The sequence below is a fragment of the Zonotrichia albicollis genome, chromosome Z, assembly GCF_047830755.1.
Source record: "Zonotrichia albicollis isolate bZonAlb1 chromosome Z, bZonAlb1.hap1, whole genome shotgun sequence".
NCBI lineage: Eukaryota > Metazoa > Chordata > Aves > Passeriformes > Passerellidae > Zonotrichia > Zonotrichia albicollis.
Genome location: NC_133860.1, coordinates 2,688,183 through 2,711,513, shown reverse-complemented (window position 1 = coordinate 2,711,513; position 23,331 = coordinate 2,688,183). Strand labels below are relative to the sequence as shown.

General features: G+C 38.0%; 1 protein-coding gene across 5 annotated transcripts in view; it reads left to right on the top strand.

Moving 5' to 3' along the window:
* CEMIP2 (cell migration inducing hyaluronidase 2) overlaps window positions 1-23,331 on the top strand; it is a 51,881-nt gene that overhangs the window by 25,960 nt on the left and 2,590 nt on the right. For 4 of the 5 annotated variants that reach the window (XM_026795079.2, XM_026795078.2, XM_014268921.3 and 1 more), the window contains exons 7-23: window positions 532-701; window positions 3,141-3,350; window positions 3,756-3,961; window positions 4,519-4,588; window positions 7,255-7,383; window positions 8,954-9,042; window positions 12,214-12,345; window positions 12,831-12,866; window positions 13,577-13,732; window positions 16,320-16,497; window positions 16,982-17,197; window positions 17,869-18,080; window positions 18,603-18,788; window positions 19,920-20,139; window positions 20,718-20,816; window positions 21,909-22,057; window positions 22,782-22,888. In XM_026795079.2, the coding sequence (XP_026650880.1) occupies window positions 532-701; window positions 3,141-3,350; window positions 3,756-3,961; window positions 4,519-4,588; window positions 7,255-7,383; window positions 8,954-9,042; window positions 12,214-12,345; window positions 12,831-12,866; window positions 13,577-13,732; window positions 16,320-16,497; window positions 16,982-17,197; window positions 17,869-18,080; window positions 18,603-18,788; window positions 19,920-20,139; window positions 20,718-20,816; window positions 21,909-22,057; window positions 22,782-22,888 (2,565 nt within the window). Of the gene's footprint in view, window positions 1-531; window positions 702-3,140; window positions 3,351-3,755; window positions 3,962-4,518; window positions 4,589-7,254; window positions 7,384-8,953; window positions 9,043-12,213; window positions 12,346-12,830; window positions 12,867-13,576; window positions 13,733-16,319; window positions 16,498-16,981; window positions 17,198-17,868; window positions 18,081-18,602; window positions 18,789-19,919; window positions 20,140-20,717; window positions 20,817-21,908; window positions 22,058-22,781; window positions 22,889-23,331 lie in introns of those variants that run through there. The other variant, XR_012578002.1, reaches the window with a different exon arrangement.

The window sequence follows — 23,331 nt, the reverse complement described above, 5'->3', positions numbered from 1 at the left end:
TCTTTTCCCTAATTTCATTTTTCTTAGGTAGCTGTTCTGAAGATACATAGGGAGGAAATTTAGTTAGGAAAGCAAGTCCTTTTTTCTTGTAGGAGGAAATCAATACAGCATTTTCAAACAGTGTTTTGGCTTCACTTTCGTTCCTAATTTGTCTTTGAAAGATTAAGCAGCCAGCATATTTTTTTCTTTTAAAGCAAGTCTGCATCTGTGTTTCACTAAAAGTTTGATACATTGGATTAATAAACTCTTCTTTGTTTTTTTCCCATTCAGTTCACAAACTATTGGATCAAAACTATAAGATGCACTTGCAAATAAAATGTTGATATTTTTGGAGGATTGATTTCTTATTAAAATGAAAAGTACATCTACCATAAGAAAAGCTAAGAGACCAGCATGTTAAGGAAGAGGAATGCATAGGTTTTGTTGCTGCGGTTATCTTTCTTATTTGTGTAAGTTGATTCTGGTTTTAATCAGTGGTGCCTTTTTTTTTCTTTTTTATTTCCTCCTGCTTCGGAATTCGTTGTTGGACAGAAACCCCTCAGTTTCCTCATGTTGGAGAAGTAATTGATGGAGTGGACATGAGAGCAGAAGTTGGAGTTCTTACAAGAAACATCCTAATAAAGGGGGAGACAGAAAATACCTGCTATCTTGAAAAAGAGTGTCAGTTCTTCAGTTATGATACATTTGGTGGACATATCAAGGTTTGAAAAACATTTTAAATTAACTTTCTCTCATAAAAAGGCATGTTAAGGACAAAAAGATTAATGTTTATCTTTAAGGAATTTAAAAACTTAAAGAACATCAATTCATTCAGTTGCTTTTTGTGGAAATTACTTCATTCTCAGTTTTACCCAGATTAGATTAAACTCCTCAAGATTAAATCTGCAAAATTAAATGAAGGGATATAATGCTCAAACTGTTACAGAAACATCCAGCAGGTACTGTAACATTGTATGTCAGGGATTGAACAAGTGACATCCATGCATGTGCATCCTATAACATTACAGAATAAAACTTGACCTCCCTGGCATTTCCCTTTCTTCCTTTCACTGCCTCTGTACCTCCCCAGGTGATGAGCATTGAATCCTAATTCAGATTTCCCATTTGAACCTAAGCACTAGAGAGGCACGGAGGGGGAAGAAACTGACTTGTACTATGGGGTTTTATATTTAGTTTCTTAAAAGTCTGAAAGTACTAAGACTCTATAAAGGAAACTGCTTCAAATTTCTTGTATTACGAATAAACAAACCTTAGAGAAAGGAGAGTTCTAGAAACTAGTATTTCAACTGGCGTTCAATTACATTTTTAGATTAAAGATTTGAGCAGCAGTGCTTCAGTGATGCTAGAGAAGTTTGAGGCCTCAAATTTTAATTGCAAATATATTTGTGTTCATTATGTGGCCAACACAGTTTAAATCTCTTTCTAATGTATTTGGATACAGATTTTAATTTCACAGTGATGGTCATAATAGTAGGAAAGAAAATAAGCTCCATTCTTACTATGTGGCAGCTTTTGTTTTGTGGAAGAAGTTAGGTGGACTCCAGATATCAAGGGTTCAAGATAATGTAATGAAAGAAGATCATGACAAGCTGTGAATCTTGCTAAGTGTGACCGAAGTATAAATAAGCAGACATTCAGTTGTCTGGAAGGCAGAAAAGAAAACAAACATTTTGACTCATCAAAGTTAAATTGTTCCCAGGAGACTGAGTAGCGAGTGTATGCTGCCAAACCTAGACTTCAGCACTGAAATTATTTTTGGTTTATGCTAATCTTGTATGCTCAGGCAGTGAGATCCTAGATGTTAAGTAATGTAATAGCTTTTGAACACCCTGAATTTCCTACTGGTCACTAGTTTAGTGGCCTAAAGGGAGCTTAGTAGCAGTGAGGAGAGGCAATGGTTTGCAATTTTGGTGCTTCTCTGTAGTTAAGAACTAGAAATAAAGGATGCCTAAAAGGTCAGGTTTTGACCATCCCTCTATGTGTTAGGTATGCAAACCCTAAGGGTTCAATTAGAGGAGGAGGAAAAAACCATACTGATTTCCCTATGAAAATGGAGATTTTTGATAAATACTCAGTACAGCTAAATTAATGAAATGAAGTTACAAAAAACAAAGTAGGGTTTGTTTTTGTTTGGTTTCTGTTTTTTTTTTTTTGTTTGTTTGGTTTTAACTCAGGTTAGCTCCTTGCAGTTTAGCTGTTGCATTTGGTTTATGCTTTCATAGCAGGTTAGGTGGAAGAAAATACTTTCCTGCATTACTGCTACAACCCCATTATGACTTTACTTTGTACATAATAACAATACTGTGAAGTTGTATGATTGTGAGGATCATTTCATATATTCCTTAGTAAAGACATTCCTCTGGAGTGCAGTGTCCAGTTTTGGGTTCTCATTGCAATGAAAATGTAGATGCACTGGTCTGAGTCCTGGAAAAGTGGTGTGGCAGTGTGTGATGATGAGTGATGGGGAGTTGAGAGGAGAGATCTTCTTGCTGTCTTCAGGTACTGGTGAGGGTTCAGTGTGGCTACAGCAGTTCTTGGAGGTGCACAGCAAGAGGACAAGAGGTAATGGGACCAGGCTTAAAGAAGGCAAATAATGCTCACATACTGGAAAATGAAAGGGTTTCATGAGCATCTCTGTGGCTGGAGGTGTTCTCTGAGCACTGTCTTATGAAGCTGACCAAGCTTTCAACTGGGCTAGGTATCTCAACAGGTTCCCTTGAATCTGCATAATTCTGTGGGTTTTATTCAGCTAAGGCTGTCCCAGATGGACCGTGCTGGGGCGCCTTCTTTCTTGACACATCCAGATATGGGTGACTTCTCTTTGGTTGGACAGTACATGGAAGAATATTTAATCTGACACCTGGTAAAGACTAAACAGTAATTTGGCAATATGTCTGCTGAAAATTCCTCTGTTGTAGCCTCATGGAGATTTAAAATTTGAAATCATATATGAAGGATACAGTTTTCTAAGGCTTCTTGTACAGCAAGACAGTAATGTTTGTTATAACTTGTATGAAGTTGCTACAGGCCAACACAATAAATCTGTCTTCTGTACATCTGGGGAAGATGATGTATTAACTTAAAATTTCCATTGATTAAAAAGCAAATTGGGTTTTCCCTCTGGACTTATTTTTTTTTAGATTTTGAAGAATTTTACATCTGTTCACCTTTCCTATGTGGAATTGAAGCAAATGGGCCAGCAGCAGATTGGAAGTTATCCTGTTCATTTTCACCTTTGTGGGGATGTGGATGAAAAAGGAGGATATACTTTTAAAACTTATCTGGAAGGTCTTTCCATTCATCACTGTTTTTCTAGATGTGTGAATGTTCATGCAACTAATGGCTTGCTGGTAGGTGCACAGAGAGTAAAACCTATTAGGTTGGAATAAATATTATAAAGAGCATTTAGATGTGAAAATAATCCCATCCCTTATGCAAATCCAATGCTCAGCAATGACTTTCTTATTTCAGTGGATAAATAAATTACTACAAATAGTAATTTAACTGTTCTCATCATTCTGGTTTTTTGAGATTCTTACAGCAGCTAACTGTAAAACAGCTGCAAGGCAGCTAAACTCTCCAGACAGCACTGTGTTTGTAAGGGATGAATAAAACTATGTACTTGAATCATCTGAGCTGCTGATACTGACACTTCACTCTGCATCTGTGCCAAGATAGTAAAACTAGATGGTATTTGTCAAATAAATCTCAGTAAATGCCGTTACTACTGACATAATGAACTTGTATTTCTACAGATAAAGGACACCATTGGCTATGACACACTAGGTCACTGTTTCTTCATGGAAGATGGCATTGAGCAGAGGAATACTTTGTTCCACAACCTTGGGCTAGTCACAAAACCAGGCACTCTTCTACCTACAGACAGAAACAGCAGCATGTGTATTGGGATTAGGGATAAGGTATATGGAAGTTATGTCCCAGTGCCAGCCACGGACTGCATGTGAGTATGTCATGATGAAAAAGTAAAACCCAGCCAGCTGTAGCAGTTAAAGTGCTGATGATCTTTTGACAAAGTACAGGTGGAAACATTTTAATCTATAATTTAATGAATGTAGTTCATATAGTACTGCTGTTTAAAAATAGCAATAAAAATAACACTTAGACTTCTATTAAAGAAAAAAAGTATTTTAAGAGAACATTGTTGTTTCTTATGATACTTGGGACCTTAGAAGTCTGTTGAGCATCTTCAGTACTGCGTAAATATGTGCATATTCTGAAGTTGTCTTTTTTCTGAATGCTACTTGTTCCTTGTGAAAGCTTCTTAAAACAGTTTATAATTGCATGGGATAGCTGTACAACATTAAAATACAATACTGTGCACTGAACTAAAAAAAAGGTATTTTTGACTTCTAGATGTGGAAGGTTTTGTGATTTGTATTTTGAATGTGAAGTAGTTACTTTATTGATTTACTTGTTTCTGATAATGTTAAAAAGGGAAGATAATTCTGTTGGAGACAGAGGTTTTCTTTATTAACTAGTTTCTAAATAATATTTCAGGGCCGTTTCAACATTCTGGATTTCTCACCCCAACAATCATCTTATAAATAATGCAGCAGCAGGCTCACAGGTAAGGCATATGGGTGTCATTCATGACAAACTACTGATGTCACTGGCATTTGTAAAATCTGTAAAATTTAAACTGCCACATATACATATATTTTCTTTATATATATATATATATATATATATATATATATGCATCATTTTATGTTTGGCAGTATATTGCCATTGAAAGTGCAGAGTATGTCTAGGTGTGCATTTAAATGAACCAAAAATCTGTTGTGGCTGCAACAAAGGAGATCTTGTCTTCCGTATTTAATAGACCTGACAGTAGTGTCAATGTAGAAATGTAGTAGTGTCTGTGTAAAAATCCTTTTATTTTCACAGAACTGGTACATTTCATATTAAGTCTTCTGTATTTTCTGTAGGTTGTCATGAGTTTAGTGACAGCTCTGCAAGATCTGTAGTGACTGGAAGGAAAAATTGCTACAAAAAGTTGTTCATTGTGTAAGAAGCAGCTAAAATGCTTCTCTTCTGTCGGTGCTTAGGCAATTGTTTTCAGCCAGTGACTGCTGATAGGCTTTTGCTTGTTCTGAACCTTAAATTAGTGCAAATAATCTTCTCATAGCTGCCCGTGATATAAAGATCTGTACATGCTGTGGAGGATGGAGCTGGAGCCTGTTCTATATTGTATGAGAGGCTGAGAAATGTAAGGTTTTTAATTGGATTTTTCTGAAGAGATCAATGGGAATGGAAAACGGGAAAGGCTGTTGATTGTTGTTGCAAAGGCTCTGGTGTTGGAAGAATATGAGCCTGTGTGCTTTTAGCCACAGATAACATTTATCTATAAATGATAACATTTATATAAGTAAATGATTTATTTATTAGCACGTAACTGTTATTAGTAAATAGAATAGGATTCAAAATACTTAGCTGAATTGAAATATCTGGAGTAATAAAAAGTCAGAAAATTTTGTTCAGTTTTTTGTGTGGTCTAATTCTTGTTGCTTTTACTGCAGTGGGTTTGCTTCTTTTGACTTTCTGTCACTAAAAGGGATCTGGACTCACTTCTCAGATTAAACCAGTTCTTTTTTGTCCAACATAATGTCTTTCTATTTTGCCTGCTTTGTGTTATATACCTAGTTTAGGCTTTGCAGGCTGAGTTAGACAGCTTTTTTGCTGTTTGCTTCTCTATCTGGTGCTTAAGTCCTGTAAAGTCTTTCTCTGCCTGTGTAGCTGATCCCAGTAGATATTACTTGCTTTAGTTAGCAAGATGTGCCTGACTGGAGCATGCATTTGTGTCTTACAAAGTTCAGCCACTCTGATGTACATCCCTTACATGGATGTAAACACATTAGTATAAAGGGACCACAGCTTATTGTTTCAGAAATAGAATAATTCAACTGTGTTCATACAGACACTGCAATATAGAACTTTTTCTGGTATAAACTAGAGCAATTCATAGCCAAATAGTTCCATTCCTCCCCAAGATCTTTAATTATGCAGTGAAACCTATTGAAAGGCTCTACAGGCAGTAGATGTTTTGGTGTGTATGAGAGAGAAGAGGAAAAAAACCCAACCTTTTTCATACTTCTGAATGCCTGCAGAGGCTTAAGAAGCTTTTAAGTTTATATAAGTCTATTTTCAAGCATCAGGGGGTGTTTTGGGTAAAATTTGAGCCTCCCAAACACAGAGCTGTACTTAATTATATGTGAGGTAAGATTTTGGTATTTTTATTAATGGAACATCCATATTTGCTTTGTAATGGTTAATCACCAAAAATGTCAGTGCGTCATCATTACACACTGGGATGGGAACATTTCTGTAAAGTAGAATTTCCAGCACTCATTGGAAAATTATTATATTCTTGGAGTGAAATGCATGAAATCTTTTAAGCCAGGGTGGATTGTCTTTATTCATGATTCTTGAAAAGGTTGATGACTGTTTTTCATGAGATGGAGCACCCAAAGTCTCTTTAGCTACCATTTAATTCTTTAATGTGCCTTGTGGGATGATTCTTCTTTTTTTTTAAGGGCACACGGCCTATGGTCAGGCCAAAGTTTTGATGTCAGTAGATGTCTCCAATGCAGATGTTGTCCTGATGCCACCTCTTGCAAACACAGATGTAGTTGAGAGGGAAGTTTTGTGGGTTTCATTTAGCAAATAAATCCAGTTTCTTTAAGAGCAGAGATATTAAAGAAATAGAGAAAAGGAACAGATACTAAAATTATTACTGCATGTCATTGGCACAGTACCCCGAACTGGCCAGATTTCTTGATGTGCTTTTTTTTTCTGTCTACTGAAAGCTCTTGAGGTGTTTTTTGGCTGTGCCATTTAAATTTTGATGGGAGCAGAGTTGAACCAACCTTAACAGACTGAAAGAGTAAAGATAGGAGGAATGATTTTGAGTATCTTACTGTGAGTAGTAATATCTACTAGTAAAGGAAAATCTAATGTGTGGGATGACATAACTGAAATGCAGAAGTTACATTAATTTGAACACTTTTCTACTTTGAAATATTAAAACATCTTAAATATGTGGTGTTGAATGGTTCACTAAGAAGCAAAACACTTTTTAGTTGATACTGTCCACTGGAATGTAGCCTTATTTGCAAAATCTTGCATTTTCACTGGTTAAATTTTTGTTTGGAGTCTTTATTTTAAAATACATATCAGCACCAGTAATAGTATCAGAATCACTTATAAATAATGTTATTCTCTCATTACTTGCAGGATGCAGGAATATGGTATTTGTTCCACCGGGTTGCTACAGGAGATTCTCATAGTTTAGCCATCGAAACCAAATCAGAGCTTACACCCCTAGGAATCTTCTATAACAACAGGGTTCATTCTAATTTTAAGGTAATGTAGTATGTTATTTAAAAACAGGTGAAGTTTTTATCTCTCAGTATTCTATATTACAACCTGTCTGCATTTTAAGCTGGGTAGGAGATTGTTCTACAGTGGAGTTCAAACACAGCACAAAATCCAATGTATAATCAGCATGGGTGTATTTTTTAGTTGCATTTTGGATATTCAGTGCTTCAGAGTCTAGTAAAATACAAACAACTAAAATATATTAATCTTTCTAATGAACTACTTTTTTCAGAAGTAGCATTTCAGATGCTACTGTTTACAGCTTTGTTTCCTACTCTGAAGAAAGCTGACCCTCAAAGAATCGTGTTTATTATAGCAGTGATTCATCTAATAGCTTGCTGGAGTTGCTACAGTTTATTTTTCCGAGTCTCAGGTGCTTGCACATGGTGACGCAATCTTGGCTAGAGATTAGGATTTAATATTGCCTTCAGGAGATTACTTATTTGCAACAGTTTTCTTATGAAGTTCTCAGCCTCCAGTCACTCCATTGAGGAGTGTTCTGTTAGTATGACTTTTAAACCTTTTCCACATCTAGCTAAAGTTTCACTTCAGCTGAAATCCTTAAAGTATTTTATTTGGAATCTAGTTTCTGTGTGTACGTATAAATATAATGACATTTACAAAGCCACCTAACACTAAATAATTAATTGTGTTTGTTTGCTGCATGAGATTCTCATAGTTTAACAATTGAAACCTCATAAAATCATTATTGAATTTTTTTTTTTTTTTTGCCAAGTGAAACTGATTTTGCCTTACAGTTGTCTGGGATACTAAGAAATGCAGTGTTTGATATAGGTTGTGTTAATAATGTTTTTGGGAATGTAGGGCATTTTATTCAGATTGGAATTAGAACATGCTGAATACAAAAGTGCATTGTGAAGAAAAGATTTTCACCTGTATAGCTATTATCATCTTTAAACAAGGATAGCAATTTGTGTGCTAAAGTTCCATGTTGAAGGAGAGCTCCACTAGCAGGTCTGAGAATCTGCTTGTGTATGAGACTCAGTTGTAATCCTGATTTGGATCAGTCCATCACAGGTATTTGTAAATAATTCAAGTAAAAGAGCACAAATGCTTCCTCACACTTTTATTTACTCAAGCTTGTTACTGCATGGATCAAAATTATCTATTATGGTAAAGGTAGTTTAGGTTTAAAGTGAAACACAAAGGATTTTTCACAGTGGATTTTGGGGTTTCTTTTCTTTTCCATTTATGAGAATAATTTGAACTCACCACAGGTTTGGCTTCCAGATTTTCCAGCATCTGGTAATAAATGGAAAGCCTGAAATAGATGTTGTGAAAGAAATCTGAAGTGAACTTTGATCATTTTCCATTGCCTTTTTTAAAAATCACAGATAATTCATATCATTTTAGTATTGACTGGTTTATTACATTAATTAGCTTTTCATTAGACAATATGCCAATTAAAGCCAAATGGAAAGATTTAAGAGTTTCTAATATGTGTATAGAATGCAATGCCTAAATTTTTAAAGTTTCAGTTCTGCTCTATGCTAAATTTTGGGTATTATGAATTTTCTTTTCTTGCTTATTTCAGGCTGGTTTGTTCATTGATAAGGGCGTTAAAACAACTAATGCTAGTGCTGATGATCCCAGGGAATATCTCTCTTTGGACAACAATGCGAGGTAAAGGATATTTTCTTTCAAGTGAGTGAGAAATGGCAAAGTTTTGAGACTGCTCTTATATCCAATGGGGAAAAATTCTTTTAAAACAATAAAATAATTTATAAATTATAACCAGGCAGTAAGTTCATATGTATTCTTTTCCTTCATTTATTAATCTGTTTTGGGAACAACAGAGGTGGTATCTCTTAAAAGATTTGGGTTTCTTCTGAGCTTTTGCTCAGGATAGTTTCTGTCCTCTTAGAGGACACCATTTTAAACATGCTCTACTTCCATGCTTAAAATGTTTTCTGGCATTGCTGCTGATAGGAAAATATTCCTTTAAAATCTAATCTTCTGAATTATAACTGAGTTTTAACTAATTGTTAGAAAAAGGACTCAGTAGTGCACCTTTCCTACTGCTGAATGTTTCTGCTGTTCCTTCTAGACTTGGAAGTCATAGCTCGGTAGTACAGTTCTACTGAAGGCTCTTTGCAGAGGTGGTACAATCAACCACATTTTCTTCAGATTACAAAGTGAGAGAAGGTAATGGAGAGTCTAGGAAAGTTCCAGGTTATACTGTACCTGCTTAGTCTTGTCCTGGTGTGGTGGTTTGACCAGGAAGGAGTGGGAATTCTGGGAAGCTGTGGTCAAACCAATGAAGGTTTTGGGTTTGAGACTGGCACCCGGTGTAGCCAGTGGGGTTTGGACACACCTCCGAGAATACACAGGGGTTAAAAGCAGGGCACTGCCCTTGGCACGCTCTCTTGGGACGTCGCTGTGAAGAGGTCAGATCTCTCCCCCGTCCAGCCTTGCTGCTGGGCGGGGGAGGGCCAGCCATGCGGTAGGCCCGGGGCCTGGACAGAGATGGGAGGTGAGGGGCCTTCAAGGATGGAAGGGTGGAGGAGCCCCAAGAGACATCGAGACATCGGGCAGCCAGCCCCCCCCCCCCCCCAGGAGGGAGAGAGAGGGAGAGTCGGCGGTGATAGCAGCCGACCCAGGAAGAGAAAGGGGGGGGGAAAAGGGTGCAGCCCGGCCGGCCGCAGCAGCAGCACGTGTGGGAGTATCATCTCGTCCCAGGACAGACAAAGACTGAAAACTTTTAACCCTTTCTTTCATGATTGGGGCCTTGCAAAAATGCTAATCCTCCTCGAAGCTGAATAAGAAGGGAGATAAGAGATGAGATGAGACAAGGACCTGGCCCGAAGAACGTGGAGATGATTGGATGGGGAGAGATGATTTGGAGTGGCTTTTTGGCTGGACTTTTCTTGTGGCCATGGACTCAGTTGTTCCTGTGACACAGACTGCATTTAGGGGGAGGCAGTGCCTCAAAACCAGGAGGGTTCATTCGTGAGGACCCCCCGGCCCCAGGGGGTTGGAAAAATATGGGGGGGACAGATGTCCCAAAAGCAGAGACGGTGCCTTTTTGGAGTGAGACAAGGCATCCTTGAAAGACAACCCTAAAAGCAGCTCTGGCCATGCGTCAGTGGTGAGAGCACTGGGCATGGAAGGAAGATGTCACAAGCGGCAAAAGGACTTTTTCCGGGCGGTGCCGAAGTGACAAGGAAGCACACGAGGTTTCAGTGTGTTTCCAGGAGAAGCCTATGGAACAAGAAGGACTCCTTTCCTCTTCATGAACTGCAGTTTGAGTATACTAAAGTGTCGTGCCGGGCTGGGCAGTTGGTGTTTTAGGAGAATGTATCGGATTGGGAAAGTCAGGGAGTGGGGAGGAGGAAAGTTTTTTTGTAAGGTTTTCAATTTCTTTTTTTTCTTTTCCTGTAGTTTAAGTAATAAAGTGTTTTTTATGTTTAAGTTAGAGCCTGTTTTGCTTATTCCTGGTCACATCTCACAGCAGACACCAGGGTGAGGAATTTTCATGGGGGGCACTGGCTCTGTGCCAGGCTCAAACCATGACACCTGGACTTCAAATAAAATAGCCTGGGATACTGGTTATATGAATATTGAATAGCTGTATTTGTCAACATTTTATTGTGTTAACTGAGTATTAGCATGGAAAATATGGTTCATAGAGTCTTTATTGTCAATTGACCTGTGTTTAAGACAAAGACAGTTAATTGACTGCTACAAATGCAAAGAGGAAAGTTCCAAATTTTGATGATACTTCAAAATTTGGAAATGAACCTGCTAGTTTCCTGTTTTGGCAGAAAATCCATATAGCCCTTGTGGTTTACCTCAGTTCTAACAGATAATTGAGAATAATTTGAGAGGGGCAAGATGCCCTCTGAGAGCCTGTAGTGTGTTGAGGATGCAAGAAACTCAGTGCATGAAATGGGGTTGTGTTTCACAGCAGAAAGAAAAGGAATGAGACGCTGCATAACTATGTGAGGTCCCTAATCATTGTACATGGAACCAGACTGGAGAGATTTAAATGTTATTTGAGAAGACTGAGTCTATCAATACCTAGCATTTACTTATCTTCTCATTTCTCCCTTGGATGGGGAAGGGGCAGATCCAAATCTCAACAAAAGAGTATCAGGTGTTTGGGATAACAGACATAGGTATCTTTACCCACTCAAAATGCCTGTTTGCAGTTTTTTAAAATATATTACTTTTTGTCTGGTGTCCTGGAGGTAATCAAGTGAAAATGCCACCAGTTCTTAATCAGACTGTTTCTTCCTACTGTTTAAACTAGATTCCAGTCACAATTTACTGTACAAGACCATCTTGGTAGCAACACAATGAAAAAAAAACTCAGGCATGCCCAAAGAAGCAGCACTGCTGTATGTCAGAAAAGCTTGAAATATTTGAAGGATCAGTTAGACAAATGTCCAGACTGTTTTTGCATAACCAATGTCAGACCTGTGTGTACTTCCAAGGAGTTTATTATTCCCTTCATCAAACCTTCACATTAATGCTTCACTACAAGTAGGGAGGGCAGAAAGAAAAGGGGGATAAAGGAAGGTTAAAGACAGCTAAAGAAACTTAGAGAGACTAAGCCTGTTAGAATTACTGGAAAAGAGATGTTTCACTTCCTGCTTCGTGGTACCCCAGATGCTTTTCTAGTACTAGTGAAGACCAGAGATGTACCTGCTTTTAGCTTCTTTCATTCCAAACATTAAGCAGAGTGAAATTTGCCCATCAGATGATTGCTTGTCTTTCAGGTTCACTCAGCACAGCATATATGGCACATGTAAAATAAAAAGTTTTCTTGTACTAAGTGTTTATCTCTTCCAGGTTCCGACCTCATCAAGATGCAGACCCTGAAAAGCCCCGAGTTGCTGCCCTGATTGACAGATTAATCTCTTTCAAAAACAATGATCATGGAGCCTGGGTCAGGGGAGGAGATATCCTCATTCAGAACTCTGGGTAGGTATTTGGAAGCAAATAGCTGCATGCTGTTTTCTCTGAGGCTTTGTCTATGAAAGTGCATTACAACAAGGTTATAGGAGAGGATTGATGGTTAACTTTAGGTACTTCTCAGTATGACCAGCTCTCATACCATCCCACTACTTCAAATATGCAAGTTTATATGTGATTAGATGAGAACCTAGCTTAAACAGCATAAAAAACAGCTGTAGTAAAAAGAAGCCTGAGAGTTGGTAGAGACAGAAAACTCAGACTGGGATTTCTGTTGTCTTCCTGAAGCTCTCAAATCCTGTTTAAAATGTGTAGAAAATTATTTTACTACTTTTTAGCAAGAATGCTTTTAGAAAAGTTAACTGTGCGGTAGTTATATGTTTCATTAATAGAAAAATTCAAGCTTTTTTCAGTGCATAGCAGGATGTGCTCTTATATTGACCAATTGTAGGATAATTCAGAAAAAACAACTGATGTTTTGGACTTTCTTATAGGTTTGCAGACAATGGAATAGGTTTGACATTTGCGAGGTGAGTACTTTTTTAATAATGTCTGTATTTCCTTGCATAGGAGCTTCGAAAATCTACATGTATGTATTAAAATTAATAGGTATGCTTTCATAAGGCTGCAGTTTTTGTTTGGGGCCTGGTTATATTTCCAGTCATGCAGATGATGTTATAGAGGCTGTAAACTGGCACAGCTGCCAAAGTTTCTGCTTTAGTTCAGCCTGTGCTTGGTTTATACCACAGCTTGTTGCCCCTTTACCAGAAAGCTATATTTATCAAGATATTCTTGGTAGTGTATGATTCCTTAGGTGGCATTTTTTTCCTCCTGAACAGCTGAAAGTGTGTAATGAAAAAGAAAGGAGAGTGAGCATTTACAGGGGTTGAGTATCTTTCTAATGAAGAATATCAAGAAACTTAGGTAGTGAACTGAAATTACTGCTATTGAGATTATGAAAAACTAGTTCTAGGACTGGAAAAGTGAGCTGTAAATAAAAGATGCTCCACTACAAAGGGAGTTAGAAATTTTAATGTTTGGATCTGCTGAACATTTCAGTGAGTTAGCCTCTATTGATGTTAATGATTAAATCTATTGTTTTGTGTATTGTCCGTGAAGTCTATACTGCTTTGCTTGAGGAGGGCTGTTAGAGAAGTAAATAGTGGTGTTATGGCTTGGTATATATTATACCAAGCTGGAGAGTCTTGGCTAAAAATTTGTCTTTGATGTGCTTTGATAGTGATGGGAGCTTCCCAAATGATGAAGGTGCCAGCCAGGAGGTATCAGAGTCGCTGTTCATAGGTGAGAGCAAGAATTATGGGTTTCAAGGTGGACAAAATAAATATGTGGGAACTGGAGGAATAGACAACAAGACACGCACGCTGCCTAGAAATCGGTAAGTATGTCAAGAATGAAGGAAGTAGAAATACAAGAAAAATTTGCTGTATCAGATGTAAAGACCCTTCTTGGTTGAGCTGTCAGAGATTAAGACTCCATTGAAAGTGATGCTCTCTTTTTCTTTTTAATGCTATGTGTGCAGCATAGTCACTTTTACCCTTTTACTGAAGCAGGTTCATCTGATGCTTTCACAGGTTACTATTCTGTAGAAATTTAAGTTATCCTACTTAAATTGAACCTTAGACTTAAATAGTATTTGAGTCTAGAAGAGAGCTTTCAGGTAAGAGAATTTCAAAGGTCAGCTTGGGACTAGAGACTGCAGTTTGTCTGTGACAAATCACTGTCTGTGACCATGATCCTTCTCTTTTCTCTTTGACTTGCACTGGTGCTTGTTTAACATAATACCAAGTCCTACTCCTGCCACAGAATTAGAAAGAAGATTGTTTTGGTTTAAGCCCAGCTGGAAATTGAGCCCCATATAGCCACTTCCCTTTGCCCAGCTCCTCAGGTGAGAAAGACAAAAGACAGAGATCTCAAGCTGATGCAAGAACAGTGTACTGGAAACAATTAGATTAATTGATTAATTAATATTAACAATAATAGCAACAATATTAATAACAAAAGTATACAAAACAAAGGTGATTTATGTGAAAATAAAAGCAAAAATGCTCACCACTCAACCTGGCACTGGGTAGCCCGATGAAGAACAAGATGGCCAAGAGACTATCAGCACCCCAAATGTTCTCCTGGTGGATAAATCCTCTGGCCAGGACTGGTGTTACCCCCCTGCTTCCTCAGAAAAAGGAATGCTCTCCCTTCAGAAAATGAGAGACAGTCCCTTTCCCCCACTTCACAGCTGTGATGTCAGATGGTATCAAGTAGCACAATGTATTGGCTGTGCCCACATGGCTCCAGGTTCTGTCCCCACATATCCTTGGCCAAGTAGGACAAAGGGTAACATGGCCCTCTGCCACTCTAGTTTTTTGCTGTTCAGCCATTTAAAGAGGGGAAGTTAATGTGGTGGTGATATGAGGTATTCAGTCTTGTTCAGTGGAATCACCTAACAACTGAGGCTGGATGGGGCCTCTGGAGGTCATCTTGTCCAACTCCCCTGCTCAAGAACTGTCACCTAGGGCTCAGGTTCCAGGACAACATTCAGGTGTCCTTACTATATTTCCAAGGGTGGATTCTTCATAAATTTCCTGGGCAACCCTGTTGTTTAGTAGGGACATCTTATTTTTCATCTTGTGCACATTGCTTCTGGTCTTGTCACTGGGAATACCCTGGCTCCGTCTTCTTTGCACCCTCCCTTCAGAAGATTGAGATTACTGCCTGAGGCTTTTCTGCTCCAGGCTGAGCATGTCTCCTAGTGTTTCTTCCCATGAGAGATGCTCCAGGGACTTAATCATCTTTGTGCCCTTTGCTGCACTTTTCAGTATCTCCATGTCTGTCTTATACTGGGGACAAGCACTCCACATTGTTGTTTCACCAGTCCTGAAAAAATGGGAAGCATCACTTCCCTCAGTGTGCTGATAACACTTCTTACAATGCAGCCCTGGATACTTTTTGCCTCTTGGTGGCAAGGGCATATTGTTTGGCTTATGGTTAGTTTTGCTTCCTCTAGGACCCATAGGTCCTTTTCACTGGCACAAGGAGTTGTTGCTCTCAATGTGCAAGACCTTGCATTTTCCCATGTTAAACTTCATGAGGTTCCCATCCACCCATTTGTCCGGTCTGTCTGGTTGGTAGCACAACACTCTGCTGCATCAGCTGCTTCCCTCTGTGTTGTGCCCTCTGCAAGCTTGGCCCATAGACTGTACTTGGCCTAATCATGCAGGTGACTAATGAAAATAATGAGCAAGACTGGACTCAATATTGACCCCTGGGGTACATCACCCATTATTGGTCACCAGGCAGACTTTATGCCATCACTTTCTGGGCCCAGCCATTTGTCCTCTCATCCTGCCCATACTCATGAGGATCATATGGGACACAGTGTCAAAAGTATTACTGCAGTTTTGGTAGACCCTCTCCTCTGCTCTCCCACTGCTCTACCAGACCAGTCATTTCATCACAAAAGTTTATCAGCTTCTCCTTGGTGAATTCATGCTGATTATTCCTGATGACTTTCCAGTCCTCCAGGTATGTGGAAGTGGTTTCTAGGATTAGCTGCACCACCATCTTCCTGGGGGTCAAGTTAAGCCTTGCCAGCCTACCATTCTCTGTGTGCTCCTTTCTCAAGTTAGAAATGACATTTGCTTTCTTCCAGTCTGCAGTCACTTCCAGTTATCATGATCAATCAAAGAGCAGGATGTATTATTTTTCTGCTGTATTTCTCATGTTGAAAAAGGGGTACATTTGCACATGGAGAATGATAGCTCCGCTAACAGCAAAATTTAGGAGTAGGGGATTTTTTGACTCATTAGAGAAGTGCAGAAACCATATTTCCTTTGCTAAATTCTATCTTGCGAATTGTTCTGTAATTGTTACTTTATTGATTTCTGAGAAGAGATGTATTTAACACAGATTCAAGTGTACCATGAATTTTGTTACAGGATGGTATAAATATTTGCTTGCATCAACAGGACATTTCCAATCAGAGGCTTTCAGATTTATGATGGACCTATTCACCTTACTAAGTGCACCTTTAAAAACTTTGTGCCAACTCCAGACAGATTTACCAGTGCAGTTGGATTCCTGATGAAAAATCCATGGCAGATGACTCCAAAAAATAACATTTCTCTTGTGAAATTTGGTCCAAATGTAAGTTTACTACAAGTTTTCCTGAAGTCTTGCAAATGGTTTTCTTTTCTTGTATTTAACATACACAAACAAGAGTTGTATGTCATCCTTTCTATGCATTACCTACTTCTGAGTTTATCTCCTGGCTGGAGGTCACACCTCCTTTGTCTCCTGACCAAAAAATCCAATACCAACAGAGATGTATGATACATTACACTAAATGATTCATGGCTTGTGGTAAAGTTGAAAAGAAATTTTTATAAGATTTTTAAGGTTTGGTGTATATCCTTAGTAGTTTATTTTCTGCAGCAAATATTAACACTGTTCAGAAGTAAGAGCTGGCTTGAGCCTATTAGTAAAACCAAGCACGTCTGCTTTGTGAGATTCTGCTATCCTTGCTGTGAAGTTTTTAATCAGCTTTGTCAAATTCCCATGTTTCTGTACATGTGCAAATGTAAGTCTTGTTTCAGCCTCTGGAAAAACAAAAACTTCTGGTTGTTGTCAGGTTTCTTTGAAAGCCTTCTTTGGGAAGCCTGGTCCCTGGTTTGAAGAAGGAGATCTGGATGGTGACAAGAACTCAATATTTCATGATCTAGATGGCTCAGTGACTGACTACAGGGATACCTATGTGGGCCGAATGGATAATTACTTGATTCAACACCCCAAATGCATTAACATGACAGAATGGAGTGGAGTGGTTTGCAGTGGGAACTATGTACAGGCTAGTACTTTTGGCTTTCTGTTTGGGGCAAATGTATAGTATGAACTACTTGTGGAGTCAGGCAGTGTAACAAATAAAAAAAATTACCTGTCTTTGGATTTCAAAATCTTTTGACTTTTAAAGATACTTCTATGCATATCACACTTTTGAGCCAGTTGTGTATACATCATGCTTCCTCTCAGCAGACTGAGGGTACAGTATCAGAAGCTGCAAGATAAAACTAAATGTGTTTGCCAAGAATTCTGTGTTGCAGCTGTATCTGCTAAAACATCTTTGTTGAAGATGTCTTCTTCCACACAAGTGCTGTCTGCTTTTTTCCCCAGAGTAGATTTTAAGGGGTTGTTTTGTTGGTTTGTTTTCTAGAGATGTTAAATAACACCTTCTGAATATGAGTCTTACAGGTTCCCATTCTGGTTCCTGCTCTGTGTGGCCAGATGTTATAGCTGATTTTTTTTTTCTCATTCATATCCTTTTTTGTCTGTTAGGTGGGAAAAGTCTATAATAGTTTTTTAAATAAGACTTTTATTAAGAACAGATTTGTGCATTATATAAGTCAGAACATCAGATTGCAGCATTTTGGTTAATAATGTCCTGATTGTGCTTCACAATTTCCTTTCCTTTTGCAAAAGAGATCAAATATTCCTATTTTCACCCTCTTAAATATCATATAGGTTTATGTCCAAACCTGGAATGGACAGAATCTATCCATGACTATTGTCCGAGATGAGTATCCAGCCAATCCCATGGTTCTTCGAGGTATTAATCAGAGAGCAGCCGCCTTTCAGCAGTACCAGCCAGTGGTGATGCTCCAAAAGGGCTATACAATACATTGGAATGGAAAAGCTCCAAATGTCACCTATCTGTATCTCATTAATTTCAACAAGTATGTTTATTTTCTTTTGTGGCTTTGATCCATAAGGCAATACTGAAGTTACGTCCTGCAAAATTATTGTGCATGAGTTTGCAATCATCTGGAAGACCAGAGCTTGGGTTTGGTTTTTTTAAAATGTTTTTTCATAGTTACAAATACAAAAGTATGGGATTAAACAACAGATCTGCATCTGAAGTTAAACACTTGTCCAGTACAGTGTCTTTAAGGAAAAGCCTTTGGAGAGGGTGGTGTACCAATAGTCAAGTCGAGCAGAATTGCACTTGAATAGCTTATCATACTTGACTTTGTTGACAGATGAACTTATTAAACATCTCTGAAGTATATAATCAAATATATCCTGAGACAATCAGTTACTAAAATGTTTAATGAAAGGCTGTGCAAATTTGATAATCTGGTTGAGGGTTTAAGAGCTTTTTGTGTTCCTGTTACTTTTTTTTTTGGAATGATCTCTTTGCTCTGTATTGACACCTAAACTGTTCCTGTGAGGACTCATACATTTTATATTGGTTTCAGGAACGACTGGATACGTGTTGGTCTTTGTTACCAACCAAGGACAGATTTTCTTATAGTGTTGGAAACATTTCAAAGGCGATCATCTGCTCTGTCAAGCAAGGTGGAGCGCTACACGCCTGTATCTTCAATGATGGAGCTTGAAAAGAATCGATCAGACAAGAGGTTTTACTTTGACAACAGTACTGGGTAATTCTTGTCATTTGACTCTGCTAGAAGATGTTGTTTAACTTTGAAATGTCCGGTTTGAAAGTGTTAAAAGCAACTGGTTGAGGCACCTGCCTAAGAGGAAAGCTGTTGAGGACTCCAAAACTCTTTGGAAGAATGTTCATATGTCTTTAAATCTCCAAACTACCATGGTTGTCATTGAAATACTTTCCACAAGCACCACAGTGGCCAAAGATATTTCCTACTTCATGTCTGGGGAAAATATTACTATATTTTCAGTATTTCTGGTGTGCTGCACAGCAGTGCCTTTTAGGATTTAATTTCTTAGTCTTCAGAGAAATTATCTGTTTTCTTGTAAGTGGAAAATTCTATAAATTTCCAAGAAACTTTCTCTTCCAACATTTAAAAATTACATTTTTGAAAATCCTAATCTGTTTTCAGCTGTCTCAAAAGAATTTAAAAGCCCTAGTCTCTCTTTCAAAAGTACTTCTCACAGATGCCACTGTGATCCTTCTGAGAGGTTTTAGATATGATCAGCTTCCAGTAAATTAAGTCCTGTGTACATTAGTTGTACATGAGTTTTGCAAACATTGAGTCTGAATTTATAATTTGTTCTCTTATTTTGTTCTGTTACCTGCTACTGTGCTTGTCTAAAATAAATACACAAATGAATTGTGAACATTCACAAATGAATTTTGAACAGACATTTTATGTTGCTTTTTGTAAGAACTTTCCACCCTAAAATGCTTTTCCAGGCATTTGAAGTAGCACAACTATATTGTTCAGTGTTGATGGGTGAAACTGAATATTTCTGCTGCATATCTGCAAAGATCTATGAGGAAGGAAAAAATTCATGCTCTGCAATATGGTTTTTGTTTACTGTAAGCCACTGATAAGAGGAAGGATTGTTATTTCTTTGCAAAGCATCTACATTTATATTTGTGTCTCTTTTGTGGGGAATTTTTGATAAGTTGCTAGGGATTTCCTACGCTATAGTGAACTGTAAGTACTTTCAAACCTTTGAATAGTGGTGCAGAAGTGAATACTGTATTTCGTCTGCTTCTGAAAATCATGAATTATAGCTGCTAAGATTGAATATAAATACCTATATTTCATCAGTTAATTTAGATTATTTTTCCCCTTTTTGTATAGATTACTGTTTTTATTTCTTCAAGCCAAATATAATAGGGATGGTCACAGTTATTGCTCATCTCAGGGATGTGAAAGGATCAAGATTGTGACCAAAGATTCATCAAAAGGGATAAGTAATTGCATGGCAAAAGCTTACCCAAAGTACTACCAAGTACCAACCGTCATAAAGCAGATGCCAGAAAAAACTACTGTACCATGTTCAAAATGTGGCACAACTCAGGTAAAATAAAATAAGCTAAAACTTTCATGAACTGTAGGATTGGTGATGCTGTCTACTCAATTTAAGTTCAAATTTCAGTCCTTCAGCACAGAATACTGTACTTATCAAATTGCAGTGGTCAGCTTGTTAATCTTCTTGGACTCCTTGAAGGTTTGGAGTCCTTTCTGTAGCATGGTTTCAAGGTTTTTTTTTTCTTCTTTTGTGCAACTCTTGCTCCAAGTACTACAGAAAAGGGACATAGGTGGATTGATGTCTTGCACTGCAGTATTGCCTGTGATACATGGAGAGCTTTGCTGCAGAGATCTACATGGCAAACCTTCTCTCTGTTTGGATCTTTGCTAATTAACATGAACTTGAAATTGTCTCACCTATACAAACTGAGTAAAATACTGAAATTAAGAGATAAAGTAGGTTCCTCTATGTATCATTATATTCATTAGTATTAGTAGTACCATAAATAATGCCATTGACAAATGGATATATTTGCTTTGGAGCATCAGCTGTCCGTTGTAAACTGGCATGAGAAAGTGTTGAAGAAACATTAATATGTGTACTTAACTGTTTTGTTCGATATCCAGATGGTGTTCACCAGTGACCCTCACAGAAACTACCTCCTTGTGCAGATTAATTCATCTGATGAAAAAGAGTCAAGCAGAGGCCAGCAAGCATTTATATATGTAAGTATTCTTTATGGCTTTCTACTTAAATATCACTATAGCAGTATGTATGGTAGCAGTGGTACAGCTCTTCATAATGCACATCTCAGTTTTCTTCACTTGAATGAAAAGATTGGTTTTTGTTTAAAAAATAAAGTCAAAAAGCTTGTGTTTAAACATTAGAAAGTGAGGCTTCAAAGCCCCATTTTATATTTGAGTCCTATTTGCTGAAGAGAGAAGTGTTCCCATTAGAGTTTAAAATGTTCAGTTTAGGTTTAAACCTGTGTGGGCTTACATTTATGGCTGGTTTTGGAAATAAACAGAAGACATAAACTAAAAAATTGTTAGTTAAATCCATTTTGTTGAAATTGTCCTTGTGCAAGCAGATCAGTAAATTAGCGGGAGTGGTCACATAAGCCATTAAGCTTTGCTGAAGTCCTCTAAGCAATTGCTAAAGGCAGTTGCTAAAGAATCAGTAGATTTCTGTATTTGTTCTGATGTGAACCCAAATGAGCCCAGTGATACTGTATAACAAGTAGTTTAGTTTGACTTTTCCATTCAGATGCTGAAGTAGAGTTGCACATGAAGGTGACGTACCACTTAATGGTACTTCCTTACATTCTGCAGTGTCATTGTTGGCCTGGCTGAACTTTTACTTATTCAGGTAGACAAATGGAACTTGAGGGCTTAACCTTTGCAGCTGCAAACTTCTCCAGGAATGTGTGTGCCATATCCAAAGCAGCAGGAAGAAACTGGTCTGGAACTTACCTGCTGCAGAGATTAATTAACTGTATTACTGTAAAGAAGTCCAGGGGATTCAGTGCCTGAATTTTAGCTTCCCAAAGCTGGAGCAATGACTGAGGCAAGTACTAAGTCATCTGGAATGTGCAATATTCCTGCAGAAGCTACAGGCTTAAGACTCCCATGCATTTTCAGAAATCCCATTAAGCAGTGTCCTTTCAAAGGAAAAACTGAAGAGTTGCTAGGGGGAAGCAAGCATTTGTAAGGAACTTACTGTGTCTAAACTAGAGTAAGATTGATTGCCACTGAGTGCAGTAGAATTGCTGTTTGATTCATATTAACTTCTTTTTCTCTCTTTTTCTTCCCATTGAGGTCAATGACACCATATTTTCCTTCAAGGGTAATGGAATACTTATTGTTGTAGTAGATGCCTGCACTGGCACAGTGTTGGGAAACAAATTATTTTCTGGAGTAGACATTAGGCATGTAGATGGATATTTAAAATCTGGAATTCCACAAAGGTATGTGCAGTGACCAGCCAATTTCCAGTATGTCCTGCAAGCTGTAGATCTGTTCTCTGACAAGGATTTAAATAATGACAAATAGATAATGATACCTGAGTGCTGAAAGTGAACAAAACATATGTCTATAATTCAGGCAAAAGGAGAAACAGAGGAGCAATTTATTGGACAGTGTATCCTTATTTAAGAAAACTAAGCAGATTTTGAGCACTTAAAATTTTTCTGGTGTTGCTTTTTTCCTCAAAAATAATTTTCTTTAATAAAGCATCATGTAATAACACTGCTTTGCTTAAAGCAAGAATAACTTTTTGTTTAATAAGGGCAGTGGCAAGGACTATGTGAAAGATGTCATATTGTTTTCTCCCTATAGGGAGAAAATTATTTATTACTAAATAAAGACAGAGAGTTAGTGTATAACTAACAGTTATTATATACTAATAAACAGTATTTTAATTTCCTAAATTTGGATCAATATCCAAACTTGACTTTTTTGATACTAAATACTAAGCTGTATCTAAATAACACTTTCCAATGATTTTGAAGTTTAAGTCTGTTTAAAACCAAGAAATTCGTAGTACCACTTTCATAAAGGGCTGACTATTTCCATGTCATAAGCATTCATAAGGAATTGGACACTGAGGGCAGTTAGCTGGAAAGGTGTGTAGCCAGAATATTAAAGAAATGTATTTATAATAGCTGCTGTGTCGTGCTGTTCCTGTTGCAGGTCTATCATTCTGCTGAGCACAAGAGGTGATGTAGCAATTCCTAATAATTTAGGTGAAGCCTTAATGTCCCTGGGGACAGCGAAACCACCTTATCTTCAGAGCAATGGTTGGTGGAAATGTTGCGCATTTCTTTGACACCACCTTGGTCTTTGTGTTCATGTTGGCGTGGTGGGTTTCTTATGGGGTGTGTGAGAAGGTGTGTGTGTGGCTGCTGTGTGTCAGCTCTTGTTGAGCAGCCCTTTAGCAGATGGAGCAGAAAACCCCTTTATCCCATTGTGTGAAGCTTGTTGCAAACAGAGAAGTAACTAGCCTTCTTTGTGCCTGTGGAACGCACAAGAGTCGCAGGCTTTTTTCCTAAAGCCTGTATTTTGTGCCTCACACAGCAATTGCATCTTTAAGCAATCTCCTGTGCCTGTCTAGTGTTTCCTGTTCTAAAACAACTTGAAGCTAGAAATGAGAAGCTATTGGTATTTTGAGGCATGATGAGTTTATAGGCCACATGGCGGCAGCTCTCATCTGTGCAGAGTGATGCCACAAGTTGTGGTTGAG